This window comes from Erinaceus europaeus, chromosome 10 (genome assembly GCF_950295315.1).
Source record: "Erinaceus europaeus chromosome 10, mEriEur2.1, whole genome shotgun sequence".
NCBI lineage: Eukaryota > Metazoa > Chordata > Mammalia > Eulipotyphla > Erinaceidae > Erinaceus > Erinaceus europaeus.
This window is the reverse complement of record NC_080171.1, coordinates 72,275,382-72,297,050: the sequence shown is the minus strand read 5'-3', so window position 1 is coordinate 72,297,050 and position 21,669 is coordinate 72,275,382. Positions and strand designations below refer to the sequence as shown.

General features: G+C 40.4%; 1 protein-coding gene across 3 annotated transcripts in view; it reads right to left on the bottom strand.

Annotated features, from left to right (window-relative positions):
• The window catches only part of DOCK8 (dedicator of cytokinesis 8), a 220,581-nt gene that overhangs the window by 68,253 nt on the left and 130,659 nt on the right, over nt 1–21,669 (bottom strand). For 2 of the 3 annotated variants that reach the window (XM_060199742.1, XM_060199743.1), the window contains exons 22-26: nt 19,593–19,688; nt 13,500–13,595; nt 8,163–8,312; nt 6,146–6,259; nt 1,152–1,307 (exon numbers count right to left, since the gene is read on the bottom strand). In XM_060199742.1, coding sequence (XP_060055725.1) covers nt 1,152–1,307; nt 6,146–6,259; nt 8,163–8,312; nt 13,500–13,595; nt 19,593–19,688 — 612 coding nt within the window. The remainder of the gene's footprint in view (nt 1–1,151; nt 1,308–6,145; nt 6,260–8,162; nt 8,313–13,499; nt 13,596–19,592; nt 19,689–21,669) is intronic. The other variant, XM_060199744.1, reaches the window with a different exon arrangement.

Here is a 21,669-nt window from a genome sequence, read left to right as displayed (position 1 = left end):
GGTAACTAATCCTTAAGAAATCTATGGAGGGGAAGAAATGGTTTCCACAGTCAAAACACTGCTTCTCATACCTTCTCCCGTTTCTCTATTACTTAGGTACTTGTAACTTACATTAATAAAAAATTCTGAGAAAACTTAAAGCAAAAAACCCCTGCTAATACAGGGGTCCCGAAACTTATCTGACATTGAAATCCTGTATTTATATAGTACCTCTTAACATCCCATAAAATCTAGTGCCCACTAAACCTAATTAAAAGAAAAGATTTGTTTAATTTCATGAGAGTGAAACATAGGAGAGGGATGGGATAGAGTAGGGACACTATTCAGCTCTAGCAAACGATGGTGCTAGAGAATGAACCTGTGACCTCTGGGACTTCAGGCACAAAAGTCTATTGTGATACCTGTCTCTCCTTGGCCCTGAAAATACTGTTCTACAAAAAGAAAGAAAAATTATTTGCTAGATATCGGCCAAATCCTTCTCTACATATATTAATGCAAATGATGCTTTTCTTGGCTAATCAAGAAAAATATTTAATAGAAATAGATTCTATAAAAAACAAACTACATGACTGATTTATGATAACTTCCTTGTGTTGCAAGAATGAATTTATCTGGAATATCACTGAAGGTGGGTTCACTTGATGCTGAATTTTATTCTCCAACGACATCATCAGATAGATCTAGTGTAGTTCAAAGGTAAAAGAGCTATGATAAAAACACTCTCAGATCATTTTGGAATAAATGTAGTGGAACCCAAAATTTCATAACTTTTCATAGTGCTGGGGTTTCAATAAAGGGAACTGAACAAAACAGAATGTCAAGCTAAAGTGAAAACAAATTCAGCCCAAGGCAAATAAGTGACTTTTCTATGAATTTCTAAAGTTTGATAGTGTTAATGAACTCCCTGCTCTACCTAACCCTTGAATATAAAAAGAAGCAAAACACTTAGCTTTTAAATGATTATCTAGACGGTGCAGTGGTATAATATGTGTGTTTGTGTGTGTGCGCGCGCACGCACGCGCGTGTGTGTGTGTGTGTGTGTATCAACTGATGAATCTGATAGCATGCTTTTTCTTTTAATTAGCAAAACTAACCTTTATAGCAATAAGTGACTAGACTGATCTCATCAAATTCTTCCAATAGCTGGTTACCTGAGAAGATATGGAGGGACAAGGAGATACTGGAGAAGTATCTGCATTCATAAAGAAGAGGTTCAGATTGAGGTAATGTTCATGGCTGCAGAGAATCCTCAGGAACTCCAGCCTCATGGAAATGAGTGTGGGAAGATTGTTGAGCTTGGCTGACAGCTGGGAAGAGAAATGAAAACAGACAAGATGTATTTGTTATCAAGTGAATAGAGTTGAGGTGAACAGACACAAACATATATTCCCTTCCCAGATTAAGGCAATCAATTAATAAAAATTAATGACACCATGTAGCAGGTAGTAAACTGCATTACTGAAAGTCCATTAATTTTCAGCTGCTACTTTTACACTTGATAATTTATTCTCATAGCTGTTCAAAATGAGGAGTCTCGCCCTAGCTATACCCTTGTCAAATCTGTACTACCATGGTAAGCCTGCATGGAAAATAATTCAGAGTGGATTTTCAGTGTTAACATAATATAATTCATTTTATAAAAGCCCTACTGTGTCTGAGAAACTAGATGAAAGGGATCATCCCCACATAGGGTCACACAAAACTAATGGAATAGGACTGAATGACTTTCAAGCCGCAGTGTTCTTTTGTAGCTTCTAATTAAAGACCCCTTGGAAAGTTCTCAAGCCAGTTCCCTGTAGGAAGGCATCAAATAACTTGGGGAAATATGTAGCCCCTGCAGAAAAGTCAAGGAGTTTGTCCCGGAGTGGGACTGTAACAGAGGAAACTGGAAAAGTCATTTGCTGGTTCCTTTATTATCAGAGCTCTGCTCAGCTCTCTAATGGTGGTACTGAGGACTGAGAAAGTCGTTTGCAGAATCATTATGCTATCTTCCCTGCCCTGGAAAAATATTGGGGGAGAAGGGTGAGCTCCCCTTAAAAAACAGTTAAAAATAAAAAACAGTGACATTTCTTAAGTGATAGTTTACATGAGGCAATTTCCCTAAAAGCAAAGGAAAAGGAGGAATTTGAAGAGTCTTGAGACTTTGACCACAGTATCACAAATACCCACCTAGCACAGGAGCAGAGCATCTCATCTTTGTAAAAGAATGTCTGCCTCTCCTTATACACTTTTGTAAACAATATGATTTTTAAAAATATGTCAATCTGGTTTACTCTTTTTGAATTCTCTTTAGCCTTAGATTTAACTTTTAAAGACTTTTTTAAATCGGTTCATCTAATAATGACCAATATATTTTTTCTTTTTATATGAGTTGCTTCCTTTATTTTTAAACTTATTGTATATATTTATTTTAATAAGAGACAGAGAAAAAGATGCAGAGAGAGAAACTGAGACAAAAGCACTGCTCAGCTCTGGCTGATGGTGGATTGAACCTGGGATCACAGAGCCTCAGGCATGAGAGGGATTTGCATAAGCATTGTGCTATCTTGCCAGTCCCCAATATATTTTTCTAGAAACATTTTTCCTAGGAAATGTTTGTACAAAACTCATTGTGCGTATGTATGTACAAGATTCTCTACAGAAGATCAATGTAATTAAACTTGCTTAGTTCCATGGGATGGACAGCTCTACTTTTATTGGGTGTTACCTAGCTGCGTGCAATAGTGGCTGCTTTCATTTATGCCTTCAATAACAATGTATAGACACTCCCATTGACTCAGATCCTTTGAACAGTTATTGAGAGATAGTTCCACTTTTGCAATTTTCACAGGAATTGTGGAATTCCTGTGAACATTGTTTTAATTTCCTATTTTGTTGAGCACTGAACAAATAATGGGCGTTTTTGCATATATTTATTATGTGTTTGAATTTCATCTGCTTTGGACTCTCTTAAAATACATTTCCCAATTTTCCACCGCTTATCTTTTATTAATTTATAAAGTACTTTATGTTCAACAAATCTATTTTGGAGAGACACGTTTTTCATGGCAGACTATTTCTGAATCAAATAGTTAAGTTTTTAAAAAGTCAGATCACCTTTACTGATTTACCACTGGTTTATGCTACTTTAAAATTTCAAAAGTAAAGTTTTACCTGTATATCTGTTTATGTCTTTAAACGAGCATATTTTTTCAGCCATTTTAGAAAAAGTCACTGTTTTGTGAAATATTTTGTCTATGAATTAATCCATAGAGGTGAGATATCTACTTTAAGTGAATGGATAATATTAGGTACTATGTAAAAACTGAAACATAGTTATGAGCCCTATTTTTTTTTTTTTTTTTGGTCATCTCTGGGTGGGTGGAGGCAGTGGAGTGAGCACATCATCGAAGCTTCCTCCAAGGCTGTGGGGTCCAGGCTTGAACCTGGGTTGTGCACATGGCAAAGCAATGAATGCACTATTCAAGTGATCTATTTTACTGGTTCCAGGACCCATATTCCTTTTAGTGTACTGGTGGCTGGCTTAGTATCAATGGGGCCACTAGCAAACTAACTTAACAGAACAGAAATCAATCATGTTTACATCACTGAACTGTACTCACAAAGAGTTTTGGGGCCAAACTGGTTATAAAACTTACAGACTAGTGTTGAGAGACAGCTCACCCAGTAGAGTGCATACCTTGCTACGTGTGAGATACTGACTTTGGACCTTGGATGACACAGGCAGAGCTCCAGAATGGTGGACCTTTGCTCTGGTGTCTCTCTTCTTTCTGTCCCTCTCTCCTGTTTTCCTCTTTCTCTACTTTTTTTGACTCCCTGCTTCTGTCTCTCTCAAAATAGATAATGAATGAAAAGTAGGGCCAGGAACGTCAGTTCAGTAGTATTGCCAGTACTTGAGATGTGGTTCTGCATAATAAAAATAAAAATAAAGCTTGAAAGCTCAACATATATGTATCTGAAAGGAGGCCACAACATAGAGTTCCTTAGATATTTAAATAGAAATAGAAATTTCAAAAACAGTTTTAGAGATGTTTGCCAAGAAAGGAGTAAAGTTCAATTCCTGAAACATCCTTGTCTAAGGTCAGTAAGTTACTGAAAAATTAACCACAGAGAAACAGACTTGGTCAAACAGAGAGTAGATAATTCACTGCAATTTGGAGTTAGGCTAATCATGGCTCTTTAATCACTGGACACATTACATAACTTTTTTTTTACAACTCAGTTCTAGCTTCTGTGAACTGGATAGAAGGTCTCACAAGCACTATTTTCCATAAAGTATATAGCCCAGTGCCTGGCCCACAGATAGAATCCAGTGGTAGTGACAATGGCAGCCATGGTGGACATGATGACAATGGTGGCAGGTAGTGATGGACGTGGCAATGAGAGTAGTTGCTATGGTTAGAGTAGGAAGATAGAAAGAAAGGATTAGCCGTAATAACTCCTGCTACTTATATTACTATTATTGTTGGGGAGGGTTAGATTATTTATTTTACATTTGTGTGTGTGTGGATTATAGGGTATATAGTTACCCACTAAAACAGTTCTATGTCTGTTGTTTTCGACGGGCTGACTTCACGGGCGGGTAACAGACGACCAGGGACTCATGGCTGGGTTGTACGCAGTATCTCGCAATCTTTTCCAAGCTAAGCTAAAACTAACTACTACAAACAATCTTGTCCTTATAAATATACTAGCCCAGTAGGGTGGGAACAGGATGTGACGCAGAGAGGGTGGAGAGAAAAGTGACTGGTGAAAATCAGGGTATGACAAGGAGAGGGGGCGGAGCAGGTGAGAATTCTACCACTAAACCACCAATGCCCTGGAGGGAAGGTGGTGCTTGTTAACAGCGGTTATGTAAATAGAATGAAGTGGTTATGTAAATAGAATAGTGTTAAGCAGGGGGGATTAAACTAATGAAACAGAAGGGGTTTTTAGAAGCATACCAACATATGTCCTCACCCTCCTACCTCCCAAAGATAACCACTATAGATCTCACAAGTCTTAGAAAGGTTGCTTGCTTCTGTTTTTTGTTTGTTTTGCAAGTTCATGTGTATCAGTTCTCTAGATTCCACATATCAGTGAAACCATCAGGTGGTTGTCTTTCATGTATTTACATACTTCATTAAGCATAGTCATCTCCAATTCCATCCATTTTGGTTGTTGGAGAAGTTTTTAGGAGACCAGTGTGTAAAATGAATTCATTTAAGAACTTCTGGGTTATGGCACTGACCAGATGTTCTTGGGTTATAAAATTCTTGCTCTGCATATAGTGAAATTCAGTCTCTTTAGGATTTTAGTCAGGATTCTTAAAAGTAAGAATCTCACAACCACAATTTAATTAATTACATTTATATGTGAAAAGAGACTGCATAGTTTGAATTCTGGTCAAATGTTGTGACCACAACAGGAGTTTGGGACTATTAGCATATGAATGACATCAGCCTGAGGTGGGACAGTGAAGGGAATATATATAAGCAAGGGACTTTGATCAGGTCTCTCTCTTTGGCTGCTGCTTCTTCTCCTGGTCAGAAGCCTCTTGGCAGAGGTGATCCAGGTATCCATCATGGCTACTTCTCCTGGGAACTGAACACGTGTGACTCAGCTAGCTGGTAAACTTTTAGACCCCACTATAGCCATGAGCAATCTTTACCAGAGCTGATAATTGTTTATCTTATGGGACTAAACTTTTGATAACTATACTCAGACATTATGGACCTAACGTACTCTTAATCCTTGATGATGTGCTTATTTTGCCTTTTACCTGTTTCACCCTAATAAACCTTGTATTGTTTAAACCCATTCCCAGCTCCCCGCAGTGAGAGAACTCCTTTTCATGTTAAAGTTTCAACAGTCAAGACTAGTTGCTAAAGTACTTTCTGTTAAGTGGTAAATTAAAACAGAGAATATCACACAGAGAATACCAGGCTTGAGTGCCTACAGATGAACTTGCTAGCAACTCTAGGTTAGTAAGTATGTTGTGAATCATTGTGGACAAATGTTTGTAAGGGATGTCTATGAAACAAAGCCCACCCAGGTTGTCCAAGAGTCAAGCCATTTAATTTGGCAGGAATCACATAACATACCAAGGCAATGAGTATTACATCAGACAGGGAAGGACCAGGAACTGAAGTTGGGGACCACTAACCTGGTTGCAGTAATGCCTGATGAGGTTAAACACAAAGTATCGATCCATGAGAGAGAGAAGGTCATACAAGAAGAAAGCCAGACTGATGTTGATCTTCTCTGCCTGCTCATTTTCCTTTAAGGCAAACAGACAAATGCTCAGATTATTTTGTGGTAAATTCTGGTCATGAACTCCCAGTTCCCTGACAGTAAAGCTGAGAGAAGCAGGTCCTGTATTTTTAATCTCTCTGGAAGATACTAGGCAAAGTAAGTGATCTTGAAACATTGTAATGGATGTAACTTAGCCACTGGGTGATGCTAAGACTGTTGGATTGAATCAAGTAAATGCCTACCTACTGTTAGTATTTAGGTCTACTCCTTCTAGCCATTTTCTTCCTACATGTATTCATTTATGTATATATTTGAACTCAATCTTAGTATACAGTGTGAGGTCCTGAACTTCTCATTCAGTGTTAACATTTCTTCACAACTAGTGTTTAATGGCTGCCTTCTATTTCTTCATATGGCTCTGCCATAACTTATTCAATGTTGGCATTTTTTTTTTTTTTTTGAAAAACCAACTTGATATGTATTTACCAATTTCAGTCACACAGGTTCTTCATTTATAAGGACTGCTGAAAAAAATCTAACCAGGATAAAAGAACCAATTTTTACTTGAGGGCTTTTTATTCTCCAAGTAGATAGCATTCCTAGCCCAAGAAGGGTCAGAGTTATACACGGTAGACTGAACTCTCACATGAAATGAGGCCAGGGATTTTGTTTTTATGACTTCACAGTACTCATATTTACGAGGGATTTTACAGCACTTTAGTGTAATTGGGACTCACTTTTTCATGTTTATGTCCTTTATTCTCAGAATACATAAATCAGATTTCTCTGGCACTATTCAAATTAGGATTTGAAATTTTCCCTGTTTTGTTTATGATGTGCAGTTTGAAAATTGAAGACTAGTCACTAGAGTGGATAGAGACCTAATGAAGAAGTTTCCATGATACTATTGAATGGCAAGTCCTGTGTCCTCTGTATCTTTCACAAGGGCTACTGCTGCCTGACTAGATTCCACAACTAACTAAACATTCTGGACTCGGGATCTTCAGTCACTGCTTTGCTGCCATCTATGATTTTGGATAATTTATCAACCTCACTGTGTTTCATTTTTCTTGCCTTCCAAAATGGAAATACCATCACCTGCTCTCACAAAGTTTGCCAAGAGAAATAACCAAGTAGAAATCACCTCCTGGCCACTTTCTGCCAAATGAATTTTTTATAAGGTTAAAGGTATTTATGCTTATCACTGCTATTTCAAAATCTTTAAAATATATTTTACTCTATACTGTTTTATTAATATACTAATAACTTTCTGTTTTGAAATAATTTAGAGCTTACTGAAAATCTACACAAGAGGGAAAGAGAAGAGTAGAAAGAACTTCTATGTGTCTTTTAACCAGATTCATCAATATGTGACATTCTACTACATTTACTTTATCCTTTTTTTCTACTATTAAATATAAGATATTTCTTCTCAATCATGTGAAAGTAGATTGCAGTGGCCCAAGAGCTGGTACAGTAGATTTGGCATTAATTTGTCAAGCATGAGGTCTCAAGTTCAATCCTCATGAATCACATGTGCCAGAGTGACACTCTGGTCCTCCACACCCCCAAAATAAAATGAATAAATATGTTTTTAAGTTAAAATAAAAAGTAGGCTGTAAACATGCCCATTTGCCCATAATAGTTCACGGTGTATTTCCTAGGAGTGGGAATAGTCTTCCTCATTATCTACACTGGCATAATAATTTCAACTAATATAATTCCATATGTTGCAATGTCTTTCAATCATTTCCAATCAGTCCCCCAACCTCACCCAAGAATCCCATCCAATATAACATACTACATTTAGTTGCTGTGCATGCTTACATTTTAATCCATTTTAAGATGGTGTGTAGTTTTGATTACAAAAATAATATGCTCAAGGTTTAAAAAAAGAAAAAACTTAGAAAGTGAAAGGACACAGTTACCTTTTGAGGTTTTACCAAAAGAGCTGCAATCTCTGAGGTGACCACATTAACAATAGTAGTTATGTCATCTTTGAAACGGTCAGAAAAACGAGTTTTCCGAAAATTGTCTTGTTTGTCCATGTTGTGTACATACTGGGCCATGCTTTTCACCTAAAAACAAGGGGGTAAAGGGAATGTCAGCATGGAAATTGGTGACCTGCTCATCAACTGTGCAGAGGGTGAAGAAACTGGAAGAAAAGCTCATTAGCCATGGACTCTGTGGTACTTTATCTCTGCTGGTGGTTGCTCAAGCAAACTGCACTGAAAAAAAAATGCTCCTAACACACTAGTGGTTACCATGGTGGCAGGAGGTGGGGAAGGTGTCCTCTTCTTGACCCCAAGTCAGGGGACTCCATTCTTGCTGTGGACAAAGCCAGAGAACCTAATTCTTCAGTGACAGCATCATAAGACCTTCACTGCTCATGCCCAGGAAGGCAGACCTCCTCTCTTAACTACTTAGACCCCATGCTAGGAGGGCATACAAGACATTACATAAGAAGAGACAGCCATGGTACTGCTTCTGATGTGAAGTCATTTCTGTCCCTGAAACTACAGCAAGGAAAAGAAAGGAGGAACTCTTATCTTGAACCTCACATTGAAATGGGGTATGCATCTATTCTAGGAACATTGCCTTAGTATGCCACCTAGAAACCTAGCTACTTGGGGACATGGTCCAGAAGAAATGCATTGTACTTTGCAAGATCAACTGTATGTGTGTGGGTCCCTCTCTCTGTGTGTGTATAATACATATACGAATGCATATGAGTACATTCAGTTAAAAATTGGCCTGTTGGTGATCGTATTTGTTATAATTAGCACCACACAACTCATTGCCTACCATAATTTAAAATCAAGATCATGCTCATTTGGGGAATTCTTCCTGGGGTCAGGATATTTGTGCACTGACTGACCCAACTCCCTTTGATGCAGTCAGAGGCTGCATTTTGTTCCTGTTAGAAGGTGCTTCCATCGATCAGGAACAATCTGATGGGGGAGAGGTGTTTCTTGTAGTTGGATGCCTACCCACTGAGGTCATCTTCACAGAGGTCTTGGCCCTTGTCAGAGGATCACTGTGAAAAGAAGTGGCTCTGGGAAATAAACTGCCTACATTTGCCTGAAAGTGACCTCCAAGGACAGGGCTGGACAGGGAGGTAAAAAGAGAACTATATGACCAACATGACCTCCACTTTCAAGAGCTACATGGGTCAATTTTTATGTATTAGCTGCAGATATCCATTTCTGAAAATTAAGAACTGTCAACTTTCATTTGCATGGAGACGAAGAAGTTTTGTTTGTTTGTTTTGTTTTTTAAAGGAGGTAAAATAAGAAAAATAGGTGGATAAGCTTGTGTGTTAAGATAACAAAAACCCAAAGCCCAGTGCAAGAGTCACTTGTTCTCTTCAGTCTGGAACCCTTTTGGATTTAGAACACATGGCAGGTTGCAGCCCAGAGAGTCTCACATACTTGGTGAGAAGACCTAAATGAGGAGTGGAAACTGGACCTCCATTTTTTTTTCTCTAATTACTGGATTTGTCAGAAAACTCATGACTTTTCCAATACCCCATGTCTCTCTCACTGTATTCCTAACAAAGAAGACACAAAGCTCCTTTGTTTTGGGTTACCCTAATTTTGGTTCTCTGTTGGGTAACTCACCCCAGCACTGGACTTTCAGAACTCACTGTTGTATTCAGCTCCTGTCTGCTAGAGTTTGGGCTATCCTGTGACCAAATAAATAATTCTCTCAGTACCCTACTTCCAACTCATGGCCCATTTCCAGACTGTCAGCAATTTGCCAGCTACTGTGTCCTTTGCATTTCCAGAAAAGAGTGCCATATAGAAATGTTAGTGGCTACCTGTGTCATTATTTGTAGAATGGGGTACAACAGAAAAATGCTTTTCCTCAGGTTAGTTTTAGGGACCTGTTAAAAGCAGACAAACCTCTAAAGCATGGTGTAGCGCTTTCTGTTCTGGGTAAACTAGGTTACCTACTTACCTTGGATCCCCAAAGTCTGGCTCAGCAGTTTCTACAAACACAGGGATTTATTCATTAGCAAGTGTGAAATTTGCCCAAGGGCTGTGCTCTTCAGCCAGGATGCCAAAGTGGCTGTTCATTAGCACTTGGGCATTAACATAAGCAAGGGGTGTTAAATCACCCAGCTTGCTGGCCAAGTCCAAGGTGTGGGGAGGGGAGTGAGAGCAAGAACTGTTTTGGCTTTTTAATTTTTTTTTTTAATAAATGATTTATGAGACTACAAGTTAACAGAAGTGTATATCAACACCATTCCCACCACCAAAAGAACATTGTCCTGATTCCCCCCACCCAGTGAAGCTGAACATCTACTCTCACCCTTTAAAAAAAAAACAACTATTTATTTATTTATTTGGATAGAGACAAAGAGAAGCTGACATGGGAGGGGGAGGGAGAGAGAGAGAGACACCTGCAGCACTGCTTCACCACTCATGAATCATCCTCCCTGCAGGTGGGGATGGAGGGGGCTGAATCTGGGTCCTTGTGCATGGCAACATGTGTGTTCAACCAGGTGAGCTACCACCCTACCCACTATGGCTTTTTAAAATAACGTTCTGGGCACCCATAAGGCAAATGGATGGATGAGCATGAGGACTGGGCGCCATGTGTAAGTCTCAGATTTACTTCCTTCCAATGTTCTAACCAGTGCTAGTACCTTCCACCTGCCTATTTCTGAAGCTAATCTCCAAGGAGTCTATCTTTCAGATCTCCTTGTCCTTGGGTTTCTGATTGGCATTGGCCACGAAGAGGTACCAAAGGGGTACCAGAGCACCAGCAGGGAAAAGAGAGAGGGCTTACACTTTCTACTCTGCATTCTGGCAGTGGCAATGTTTCTGTAAGATGTCACCTTCTGTCATGTACTCCTTCTCCTCTTTCTCTGCCTCAGTTTTCCCTGAGACCCAGCTATACTTCCTTCCAGTCTCCTCTGTAAATTTGGGATGATGGTTTCAAGGTTGCTTAGAGATTAAATGAGTAGTGCGTAAAAGGCTTAAAGCAGTGCCTAGCATGCTGTTGCTTTTCCTTCCTCTGGGATGCCAGATTCTGCCTGGATTAGAGAAGGGACAGAGCCATCACTTCACCTACAAAGAATGCAAAACTGCCTTCAAAGAAAAGCTCTAAGTGGCCATGGCCATAGCAATGGGGAGCCAGTTAGGCCTGGCAATGATGAGCTTATCCTCCCTGGGAAAAGGGAAGGGGAATACTTGTAGCACTGCATAGAAGGCTTTGCATTTTGTAATATGTTGGTTCTTTTTTCTTTCTTTCTTTCTTTTTTTTTTTTCTTTTTGGTAAATTGGAGCTTTCCAAGAGAGGCAAGGTGCAGCAGAAAAGAACTTGGACTTAGGAATTTCAGGCTTGCAGCTCCACCAGCAGGAGAAGAGAGAGGGCTCACACTTTCCACTCTGCATTCTGGCAATGGCAATGTTTCTCTAAGAAGCCACCTTCTGTCATGTGCTCCATCTGTCATGTACTTTCACTGGCTGAGAGAAGGCAAACCCTTACTTAGTATTGGTGCCTTGTGTGCAAAATGGGATGACTTCATAGGAGGGTTACCTCACAGGGCTTTCCTCATGCTTCAAGAGTATACTGAAAAGCCTCTAGAGTTGCCATTGGAATGCTAACCTCTTCTGGCAAAATCTGTCTCTTTTTTTGAGCTAGAGAGTGAGAGAAAGAGAGGGAAAGAAACAGAGAAGGAGAGGGATCACATCATTACTCCAACAACTGTGAAACTTCACCTTTTTTCATGTGGCAATCAAAAGACTTGAACCTGGGCTCTTATGCATGGTCAAGTGTGCACTCTACCAGATGAGATATTTTCTGTACTTTTTTTTTTTTACCTTTACATTAGAGCACTTATCAGCTCTGGTTTATGGTGGTGCCAGGGATTGAACCTGGGACTTCGGAGCCTCAGGTATGAGAGTTTCTTTGCATAACCATTATGCTATCTACCCTTGCCCTTTTCTAAACTCTTTATAATTAACATTATATAAAAATGGACCTCTAGATATATATTGACAAAAAGTTTGATTTATTTTGTGATTTTAATGTGAAATTGTTTTACTTTCAGTCATCAACAAAAAAATATGTGTCACTATAATTTTCTTTTAGAATCAGGATGTATGGTTGTACCTTTTGCTTTTCTTTTAGAGAACTGACAGAAGTTCTAGGTAAACAGACCTACAACTTGCATTTTACCCTCAATAAAGATGAATTGGTGCTTATATGATACACAAGCCTATTGTGGGGTTAGAGACAGGTAGCTCCACATTTTATAAATCAAACAGAAAAACCAGAAAACAATTACCAAGGTTGAGCACTGCTAAGAAGAAATGAAACAGGATGTTAAAAGAGAGAGTAATGAGATGGAAGACAGATCACAGTAGAAGGTAGACAGAAAAGACCTCTTGAAAGCAGCAACAGTAAGAGCTGGAGCTTAAAGAGAAGAGCCCAAACTGTGTGTGTGGGAGAGAACATGAGAGGTGGAGAGAGGGGAGAGTATCTGAAAAAGACTCTGAGGCTGCAAAGGTCTTGGCATCTTCAGAGAACCAAGTAGAGCAACATGGCTGAATGGGGAAGGGAGACATGGAGGATGAAGTTAGAATCAAGGGAGGACTGTTTAGACCACAAGGATTTCTTTTACTTTTTTTTTTTTAATTTTTTTCTTGCCAAGTAGGCTTTGCTTTTTTAATCTTTATTTATTTATTGGATAGAGACAGACAGAAATTGAGAGGAAAGGGGGTGATAAGAGAGAGGGAGAGAGAGAGAAAGAGAGAGAGAGAGAGAGAGAGAGACTTGCAGCCCTGCCTCATGACTTGCAAAGCTTTCCCCCCTGGCCCTGGATTTATTTTTCTTTATTTCCAGCATACTGAAAACCACTGAAGGATCTTAAAGAGGAGAGTGACATTTTCAGTGTAATAATGGCAGCCTTGTGCAGAGTGGATGGGTTCAGGACCAACATGAATGCAGAAAGTTTAAAATAAATGTACAGAAGAGGGAGTAAATCCAAGAGGTGGATGAGAGATGATGATCGTCAGGCTGGTTCAATAGTGGCGAAGAGGTGAGAAGCAATAGATAAGAGAATTTCAAGGTAGAAGCCACAAGACTTGGCAGAAGATGGATAAAGGGGTGAGAAAGAGATGTTGAGGAACAGTCCCAGATTTTCAGCCAGAGTTACTCAAGATGTCAGCCCTTGGTACAGGGAACTTCCTCACCTTTCTACAGGGTACTTTTTGTGCCCTATAGAACATACTAGAAACATGCAAGCATCTTACCAGAAGCTCAAAGAAGAACCAGGCATACTTGAAGACTGTTTCTCTCACCATCCCAGTGCTCACCACCATCTGCAAGGCAAGCTCCTCATGGAAATGCTGGACAAAAAGCAAAAACAAAAACCAGTCAATGATAGTAAGTGCTCTACTCATTAACAGCTCTTTCCTTCTTTTTAGAAACCAACTTGGAGAGACTGTGGGGACAGAGGAACCCTTCTACACTGCTGGTGGGAATGTAAATTGGTCCAGCGTCTCTGGAGAGCAGTCTGGAGAACTCTCACAAGGCTAGACATGGACCTTCCATATGACCCAGTAATTCTTCTCCTGGGCATATACCCCAAGGATTCCATAATGCCCAACCAAAAACATCTATGTTCATAGCAGCACAATTTATAATAGCTAAAACCTGGAAGGAACCCAGGTGCCCAACAGCAGATGAGTGGCTGAGAAAGCTGTGGTACATATACACAATGGAATACTATGCAGCTATTAAGAACAATGAGCCCACCTTATCTGACCCATCTTAGACAGAGCTAGAAGGAATTATGTTAAGTCAGCTAAGTCAGAAAGATAAATATGAGTATGGGATGTCCCCACTCATCAACAGAAGTTGAGAAAGAAGAACAGAAAGGGAAACTAAAAGCAGGATCTGATTAAATCAAGAGCAGGGCAACAATGTAAAAAACACTGTGGTGAAGGGGAGGGTGGCCATTGGGCTTCTCAGCATGGCGGGGGTGGGGTGGGGGGGTGGGGGTGGGGGGTGGGGATGGGACACAGTCTTTTGGTGGTGGGAATGGTGTTTATGTACAATGCTATTAAAGTGTAAACATATAAACCACTATTTAATTAATATGAGGGGGGAAAATTGACCATGTCTAGAACTTCTTAAAACACAGACTGAGTCTTATTAATACATAGGCTGTCTTTGATATGTTGTCTCTCCCAAAAGCCTAGACCAGGGAGAACAGAAGCAACTGGTGGCACAGCTATATATAAGATGCTGGGTATTATACCCTAAACCCTAACAAAGGGACTTTCCAAAGTTAACCCTATCACCAAATAATGTGACAATAACAATAACTATCCATTGTCTTCTTGAACCCTAAGACAACAGGACACTCACATTTCCACTATAAAGCCTATATTTTCCCCAGTCCTGGAACCTTAGGGTGGGGCCCACTTTTCTGCATGCTGCTCTCAATTCAAATCAAATAATATTGCATCCGCGGATCGCAACCTAATCAACGCAACAAGTGCCACCCCAGCATGTTTCACTTCAGATTGTGTCCAGAGACTTCAGGTGTGGAATGACAACCCTTCAGCTCCATCACTCGGGTGAGACCTTTCCTTTCATAGTATTCTCTAACTCCATTCCAGGTGTTCCACTCCCCAATAAAGTCCCCAAACCTAGATATAGTCCAGGTCCCCTGAGATAGAGCATAGGTTCACCCGTGCCCATAAACTAGGGGAAAAATATATACCTGAAAGCAAAAGTACACAAGAGCATGCAGGGAATACCCCAATACTTCATCTGCACTATTCCAGTCTTTGGGTCCATGATTGTTCAACAATTTGTTTGGCTTTGTATGTTAACTCTCTTTTCAGCCACCAGGTTCCGGGATGCCAGCAAGATGCTGATCAGACTTCCCTGGACAAACGACCCCATCAATGTGTACTGGAGCTCTGCTTCCTCAGAGCCCCACCCTACTAGGGAAAGAGAGAGGCAGGCTGGGAGTATGGATCGACCAGTCAACACCCATGTTCAGCGGGGAAGCAATTACAGAAGCCAGACCTTCCACCCTCTGCAACCCACAACGACCCTGGGTCCATACTCCCAGAGAGATAGAGAATGGGAAGGCTATCAGGGGAGGGGATGGGATATGGAGATTGGGTTATGGGAATTGTGTGGAATTGTTCCCCTCTTATTCTATGGTTTTGTTAATGTCTCCTTTCTTAAATAAAAAGAAATAAATTTTAAAAAAAAACCAACTTGGAAGGCATCTGGTAGAGTGCACAAGTTACAATGTGTAAGGACGTGAGCTTGAACTCAGGTCCTTACATATTGTAGGGGTAGCTTCACATGCAGTGAAACAGTACTGCAGAGTGAGTGTGTGTGTGTGTGTGTGTGTGTGTGTGTCTACCTGCCTATAGCTCTGCAGGTATGTGTGTGTGTGTATGTGTGTCTACCTGCCTATAGCTCTGCAGGTGTGTGTGTGTGTGTGTGTGTGTCTACCTGCCTATAGCTCTATCTCCCAACTTCCCTCTTGATTTCTGGTTGTCTCTGTCAAATCAAAATTAATAAAGATTATAGAAGAAATAAAAATATGCATTAATTATAAAGATAAATAAAAATAAGTAGTACTAGCATGCAGGTTTACTGAAGTATGAGTTCTAGCCCACCCACGGGTGATCATAAAGTAGAGATAACTTGAGATGGGGGCAGAGGTGTGTGCATTTTAAGTAGGTAGAAGGTGGATGTTGGTGCCTGGCAGGAAAGCTAGGCTCAAAGGAATGCTGCTTTGTTGGGAGTGAAACTGGATTCTTGGCCTCTCTAAAACACAATAAATTACAGATAAAAAATATTATCCAGTGGATAAAAAATAAATAAAACATCTGAATACCAAGCCACAACTCAGGGTACTGGCTTAGTTGGAAACTAAGTTTTAAATAAAATACCTAAAGCAAAAATTTTCTATAACAAAGACTAACTTCTACACATCTTTAAAACAGCAACAACAGGGCGTGGGAGACACATAATGGTTCTGCAAAAGACTTTCATACCTGAGCCTCTGAGGTTCCAGTCAATCCCCAGCACCACCATAAAGCAGAGCTGAGCAGTGTTCTTGTCTCTCTTTCTGTCTCTCTCTCATTAAGATAAATAAAATTTTGGAAAAGCTAGCATACATATAAAACAATGAATTAAATGTTATGTGTGTTAAAGATTGAGAGTTCCCAGATAACTACAAGGAAACCAGTGGAAAAACCGAACTGCAGAAGTCTGGGTGTTCAGTTTACAGACCACAGCGGATTAATGGTGAAGAATGGAGAATGCTTAAGAGCTTTTTCAGTAGATCCCACTTCATTCTGTCAGGTAAGTCAAACCTTCATGTTCCCAATAGCTGTATCAGGGGCCCAGTAATGGTGCACCTCGTTGAGTGCACATGGCACAGTGTTCAAGGACCCAGGTTGAAGTTCTCAGTCCCTACCTGTGGCTGGGGAAGGAGCTGCTTTGAAATCGGTGAAGCAGTGCTGCAGGGGTCTCTCTTGCTCCCTATCTATCCCCCTTCCTTCTCAATTTCTCTGTCTCTATTCAATAAATAAATTTAAATATTAAAAAAAATAACCATGACATATTTATCTGCTGTTGTGCATCTTAAGGAAAGTTCTCCCATCTGGAAGGAGCGTGTCCAGTGTTAACCTGGTAGACAGTCTAATGTGCATAGGATGTGACTTGGCCATGCCAGGATGTCCCCAGCCACAGGACAGACATACACCATCTATTTCAAAAGTAACCTCTGGTATATAGGTCAGGTCAGTTTGGTTGCCAGAAGCTTATGGCAAGGAGAGCTTACAAGTGGATAAGCTTCTTCTTAAAGTTATTTGTGCTGCTGACTGGGCAGCATTATTGTAAGAATACCTTACCAGGTGGTCGTAGAAAATAGCCAACTAATACTGTTTGCTGAACTATTAAGAATATGCATTGTCTAAACTTCCCTCCGAAATGATCCCCCCCCCCTCTTCTGGCCACTGAAGTGTCCAGAAACCAAGTCAAAGCACATACAAAAGCAAACATAAGACATCAGGCCTTGCCTTAAGGAAGTCAGGCGGTAGCAAATCCTATTTTGTTTCACCTGATTTTGTTTTGCATTTTTCCTTGTCCTTGTCTTAATTTTGTAAAAGTGAATACAGTTTACAATGCTTCACAAGCACATTAGTGAGTTAGGATTTAAAATATCTCTCTAGTGAGTTGCTACTTTTAAAAAATTACTTTGTTTTAAAAGAAGGAGAATGGTACTTGTAACTAGTCACTGCTAGTTTCAGAGTAAGTGGAATATTTACTTTTTGCACCTAGTCATATCTTTTTAAAAAATATTTATGGGAGTTGGGCTGTAGCGCAGCGGGTTAAGCGCAGGTGGCGCAAAGCACAAGGACCGGCATAAGGATCCCGGTTCGAACCCCGGCTCCCCACCTGCAGGGGAGTCGCTTCACAGGCGGTGAAGCAGGTCTGCAGGTGTCTATCTTTCTCTCCTCCTCTCTGTCTTCCCCTCCTCTCTCCATTTCTCTCTGTCCTATCCAACAACGACAACAACAATAATAACTACAACAATAAAACAACAAGGGCAACAAAAGGGAATAAATAAATAAAATAAATATTAAAAAAAATTTATTTATTTTCCTGTGTGTTGCCCTTGTTGTTTTTTTATTGTTGTAGTTATTATTGTTGTTGTTACTGATGTTGTCGCTGTTGGATAGGACAGAGAGAAATGAAGAGAGGAGGGGAAGACAGAGAGGGGGAGAGAAAGACACCTGCAGACCTGCTTCACTGCTTGCGACTCCCCTGCAGGTGGGGAGCCAGGGAGCTTAAACTAGATATTGGTCCTTGGGCTTTGCGTCACATGTGATTAAGCTGATTAACCCGCTGGCTACCACCCTCTCCCTAGCCATATCTTCTTACACCTCTCCTTTTACAATGAACTTCCCAGACATATGGTATCTGGATTACTGTAAAGTCTGCAGCTCTGGGCGAGGCAGGCCTTCACAATGCTTCCCCTCATCCAGCCTAAGTGATGAGAGCTGTGGCTCTTTGCCTCCTGGATGGCTGAATAAACATGTCCCAGTGGTATCTGTAGTTGCAAATAGCTTCCTGTAGTATTCTTTAATTAGCATATTTACATTTTAATAGGGTTCTTGAAAGACTCAGGAACTTAAGTACCTGCTAGAACAGTGAGTGGGTGCCTATATTTGGCGCCTGGTAGAGAGAATATTTTTCCTTTGCCCCTTTGACCACACAGGCTGTGGCTATGAAGGGGAAACTGAAAATATGTGCTGGTTAGAAGCTGTGTGGCCCATAAAATTTCTGAATTTCCAGGTGTGGTGGGAAAAAAAAAAAGGAGGTATTTTATATTATTTTGACAAGAGTACTGAAATCAGCAATACCTCATCACCTTTTATGGAAGATGAAATGTTTCCAGTATTCCTTCTAGTACAAAAATGGTGAAATATCTGCATATCAGATTTCAGGCTCAGGCAAAAAACAAAAATAAAAAACAAAACAAAAAAACACTAGTATAACTACAGGCCCTTTGAAATATAAAAATATGCCTACTAGCTATCTACAAAATGGAGGACGCCCCAGTGCTTCACCTGCACTATTCCAGCTTTTAGGTCCATGATTATTCAACAGTTTGTTTGGTTTTGTATATTAACTCTCTTTTCAGCCACCAGGTTCCAGATGCTAGCAGGGTATGACCAGACTTCCTTGGACAGACTACCCTACCAATGTGCCTTGGAGCTATGCTTCCCCAGAGCCCTAGGGAGAGAGAGAGACAGGATGGGGATATGGATCGACCTATCAATGCCCATGTTCAGCTGGGAAGCAATTACAAAAGCCAGACCTTCAACCTTCTGCATCCCACAATGATCTTGGGTCTATACTCCCAGAGGGTTAAAGAGTAGGAAAGCTATCAGGGGAGGGGTTGGTATATGGAGCTCTGGTGGTGGGAATAGTGCGAAGCTCTACCCTCTTATCCTGTGGTTTTGTCAGTGTTTCCTTTTTATAAATAAAAAAAATTTTTAAATGGTGAATTCCATGATTGTCTCAGAGTATGGTCTTCAGACCACAATCAGTTGGAAAACTGTTAGAAATGCAAATTTTGGGCTCTATTTCATCAGCTGAATTAGACAATTGGAGAGTAGGGTCCATCAATCAATTTTCACTAACCACCAGGGGGTATGAGTCACTGGGAATCAGTGTCTGTAAAAGGAAGGGTGTGTATGTGTGCATGTGCGTGTGCGTGTGTGCTCACATGCAAAGCAAGAGAGCCTAGTTTGGCCTGGGGACTCAGGAGAATATGCTCATACTGCCCTGCTCAGTACCTTCTTGCTGACTGGTCTGGGGGCTGCTGTTGAGCTGGGAGCATCACTGTTGCCAGAGCAATAGTAAGACATCCGGTTGCAGTTCCGATCAGCAATCTGGAATAACAAAACCAGGACTCAACAGGCAGCAGAGGTCCATGAAACAGAAGACAGTGCTGGAACTCACAATTTCAGAATTAAATTCTAACACAATTCACACTTCTTTATTTATCCATGTACCCAGGTAATGTCCCACCACTGTCTGTCTATCTATTGGGTTGATGGAAGAGTTATTATAGATTTTTGTATAGAAAATATGACTTTTTCTAGCAGCCCAATACCTATTACCTATTTCTGTCTATTTGTCTGTTTAGTTGTGTCTTGTATTTGTGAGGTGACCTTTTAAGAGCACCTATGGATGAGGACTGGTTACCAGGAGATTTGATACTTGATTTGAAGACTGGGATTTCTCTTTCTTTTCTTTTCTTTTTTATCATTTTTTTGGGGGATAATGACTTCTAATATAGTTGTTGGCACATGGGTGCAATTCCTCATCTTCCTGTAATGGTTGTCTACAACACACCCCTCTTAGATCCATTTTTAAGATCCAACACCTTCTCCACCTCCCTCTCTTCCCCTTCTTTGTACTCCAGTTTTAACACATTTCTTATTTTTCCTGATTGCCAAGGTAAAAACAAAAATTGCTATAAATAGGTAAAAATAAAAATTGCTATAAATAAATACAAGACAAAATGAAGAAGATAAAATGACACCTAAGTGTACTTACTTCTTCCTGATTTTGAGTAGTGACACGTAGTTTAAAAAATAGTTGAGAACCAGGTGTTGAACAGTCCCTTCTACACACTAGTCCTTGACTTTACTGGGACAGCAGAAGAATGTGTGGTAATAGTGCCTCTCTGTGGGTCAGTGTGGGACTGTATCCAGTCTCTTATACAATCCTAGATTGTCTAAAATTTTAGAGATATGGGCAAGGTGCAGGGTGGCACAGAGAGTTCTCTATATGAGCTTCACCTTGTGTTTTTTTTTTTTAATGTTAATTGTCTTACCTAATGTGGTACATTGTCAAAACTAAGAAAATAACTTTGGCATATTAGTTTTAACCAAGTCAAAGACTTGATTCAGATTTTGTCAGTGCTACCCACGTCCTGTTTCTGTTCTAGGATATATTCCACACTGAATTCAGGCAGGTGTGTGTGTGTGTGTGTGTGTGTGTGTGTGTGTGTGTGTGTGTGTGTGTGTGTGTGTTTGCGTGTGCGCGCGCGCAGTTTTGGTGTGCTGATTCCATTGCTTCTGGAGAATTCTTTTCTTCTTTTTAAAATTGTCATGAGGGTTATCTTTGGGGATTGGTGCTGGCATGATGAATCTACTGCTGCCAGTGGCCATTTTTTCCTCCCCCCCTTTCTAGTTTTTTATTTGATAGGATAGAGAAAAATTGAAAGGGAAGGGGCAGAGAGAAAGAGAGAGAGAGAGGCTTGCAGACCTACTTTAAGATAGAGGAAAGGGAAGGAGAAAGAGAGGAGAGACACCACAGTACTTGCCTTGTAAGTTATGGGGGTGGTGGTGGTGCTGGAACCCAGCTCCCTGAGTTTGGCTCCTCTCTTTGGTCTTAATATATTTAACTACCCACAGAATTTAATTTTCATCATGCCTACACTTAAAAACTGACTCTAAAAATTCCTGGAAATTTAACAATCAGCTCTCAGAAAGTGGCTCCAATCAGCTTCTGCACAGCCCTGGTTTTTAAGTCAAAAAGGGCCAAGTATGGGCAATTTTACATAGTGCAACCTATAAATCATCTGCTTCTCCAGGGGTGGATCTGGCATTTTTGAAATATCCTTAGCTGAGTCTTAAGTTCAGCCAGGGTTCAGAAGCTCCTCAGAGATGAAGAAAGCAAGGCCAAGGGCAGGAACTGACTTGTTCATGACCACACCATTGGGTGGTGTCAGAGCCGAGGCCCAACTCAGCACTCCAGAGTTCCTTTCTCACAACGTGTCCTGTGTACAGGGGTGGGTTTTGTGATCAGTATTCAAATGGGTGGATGTTCCAAGGGAAACTATATCTAAACAGAGCTTGGTTC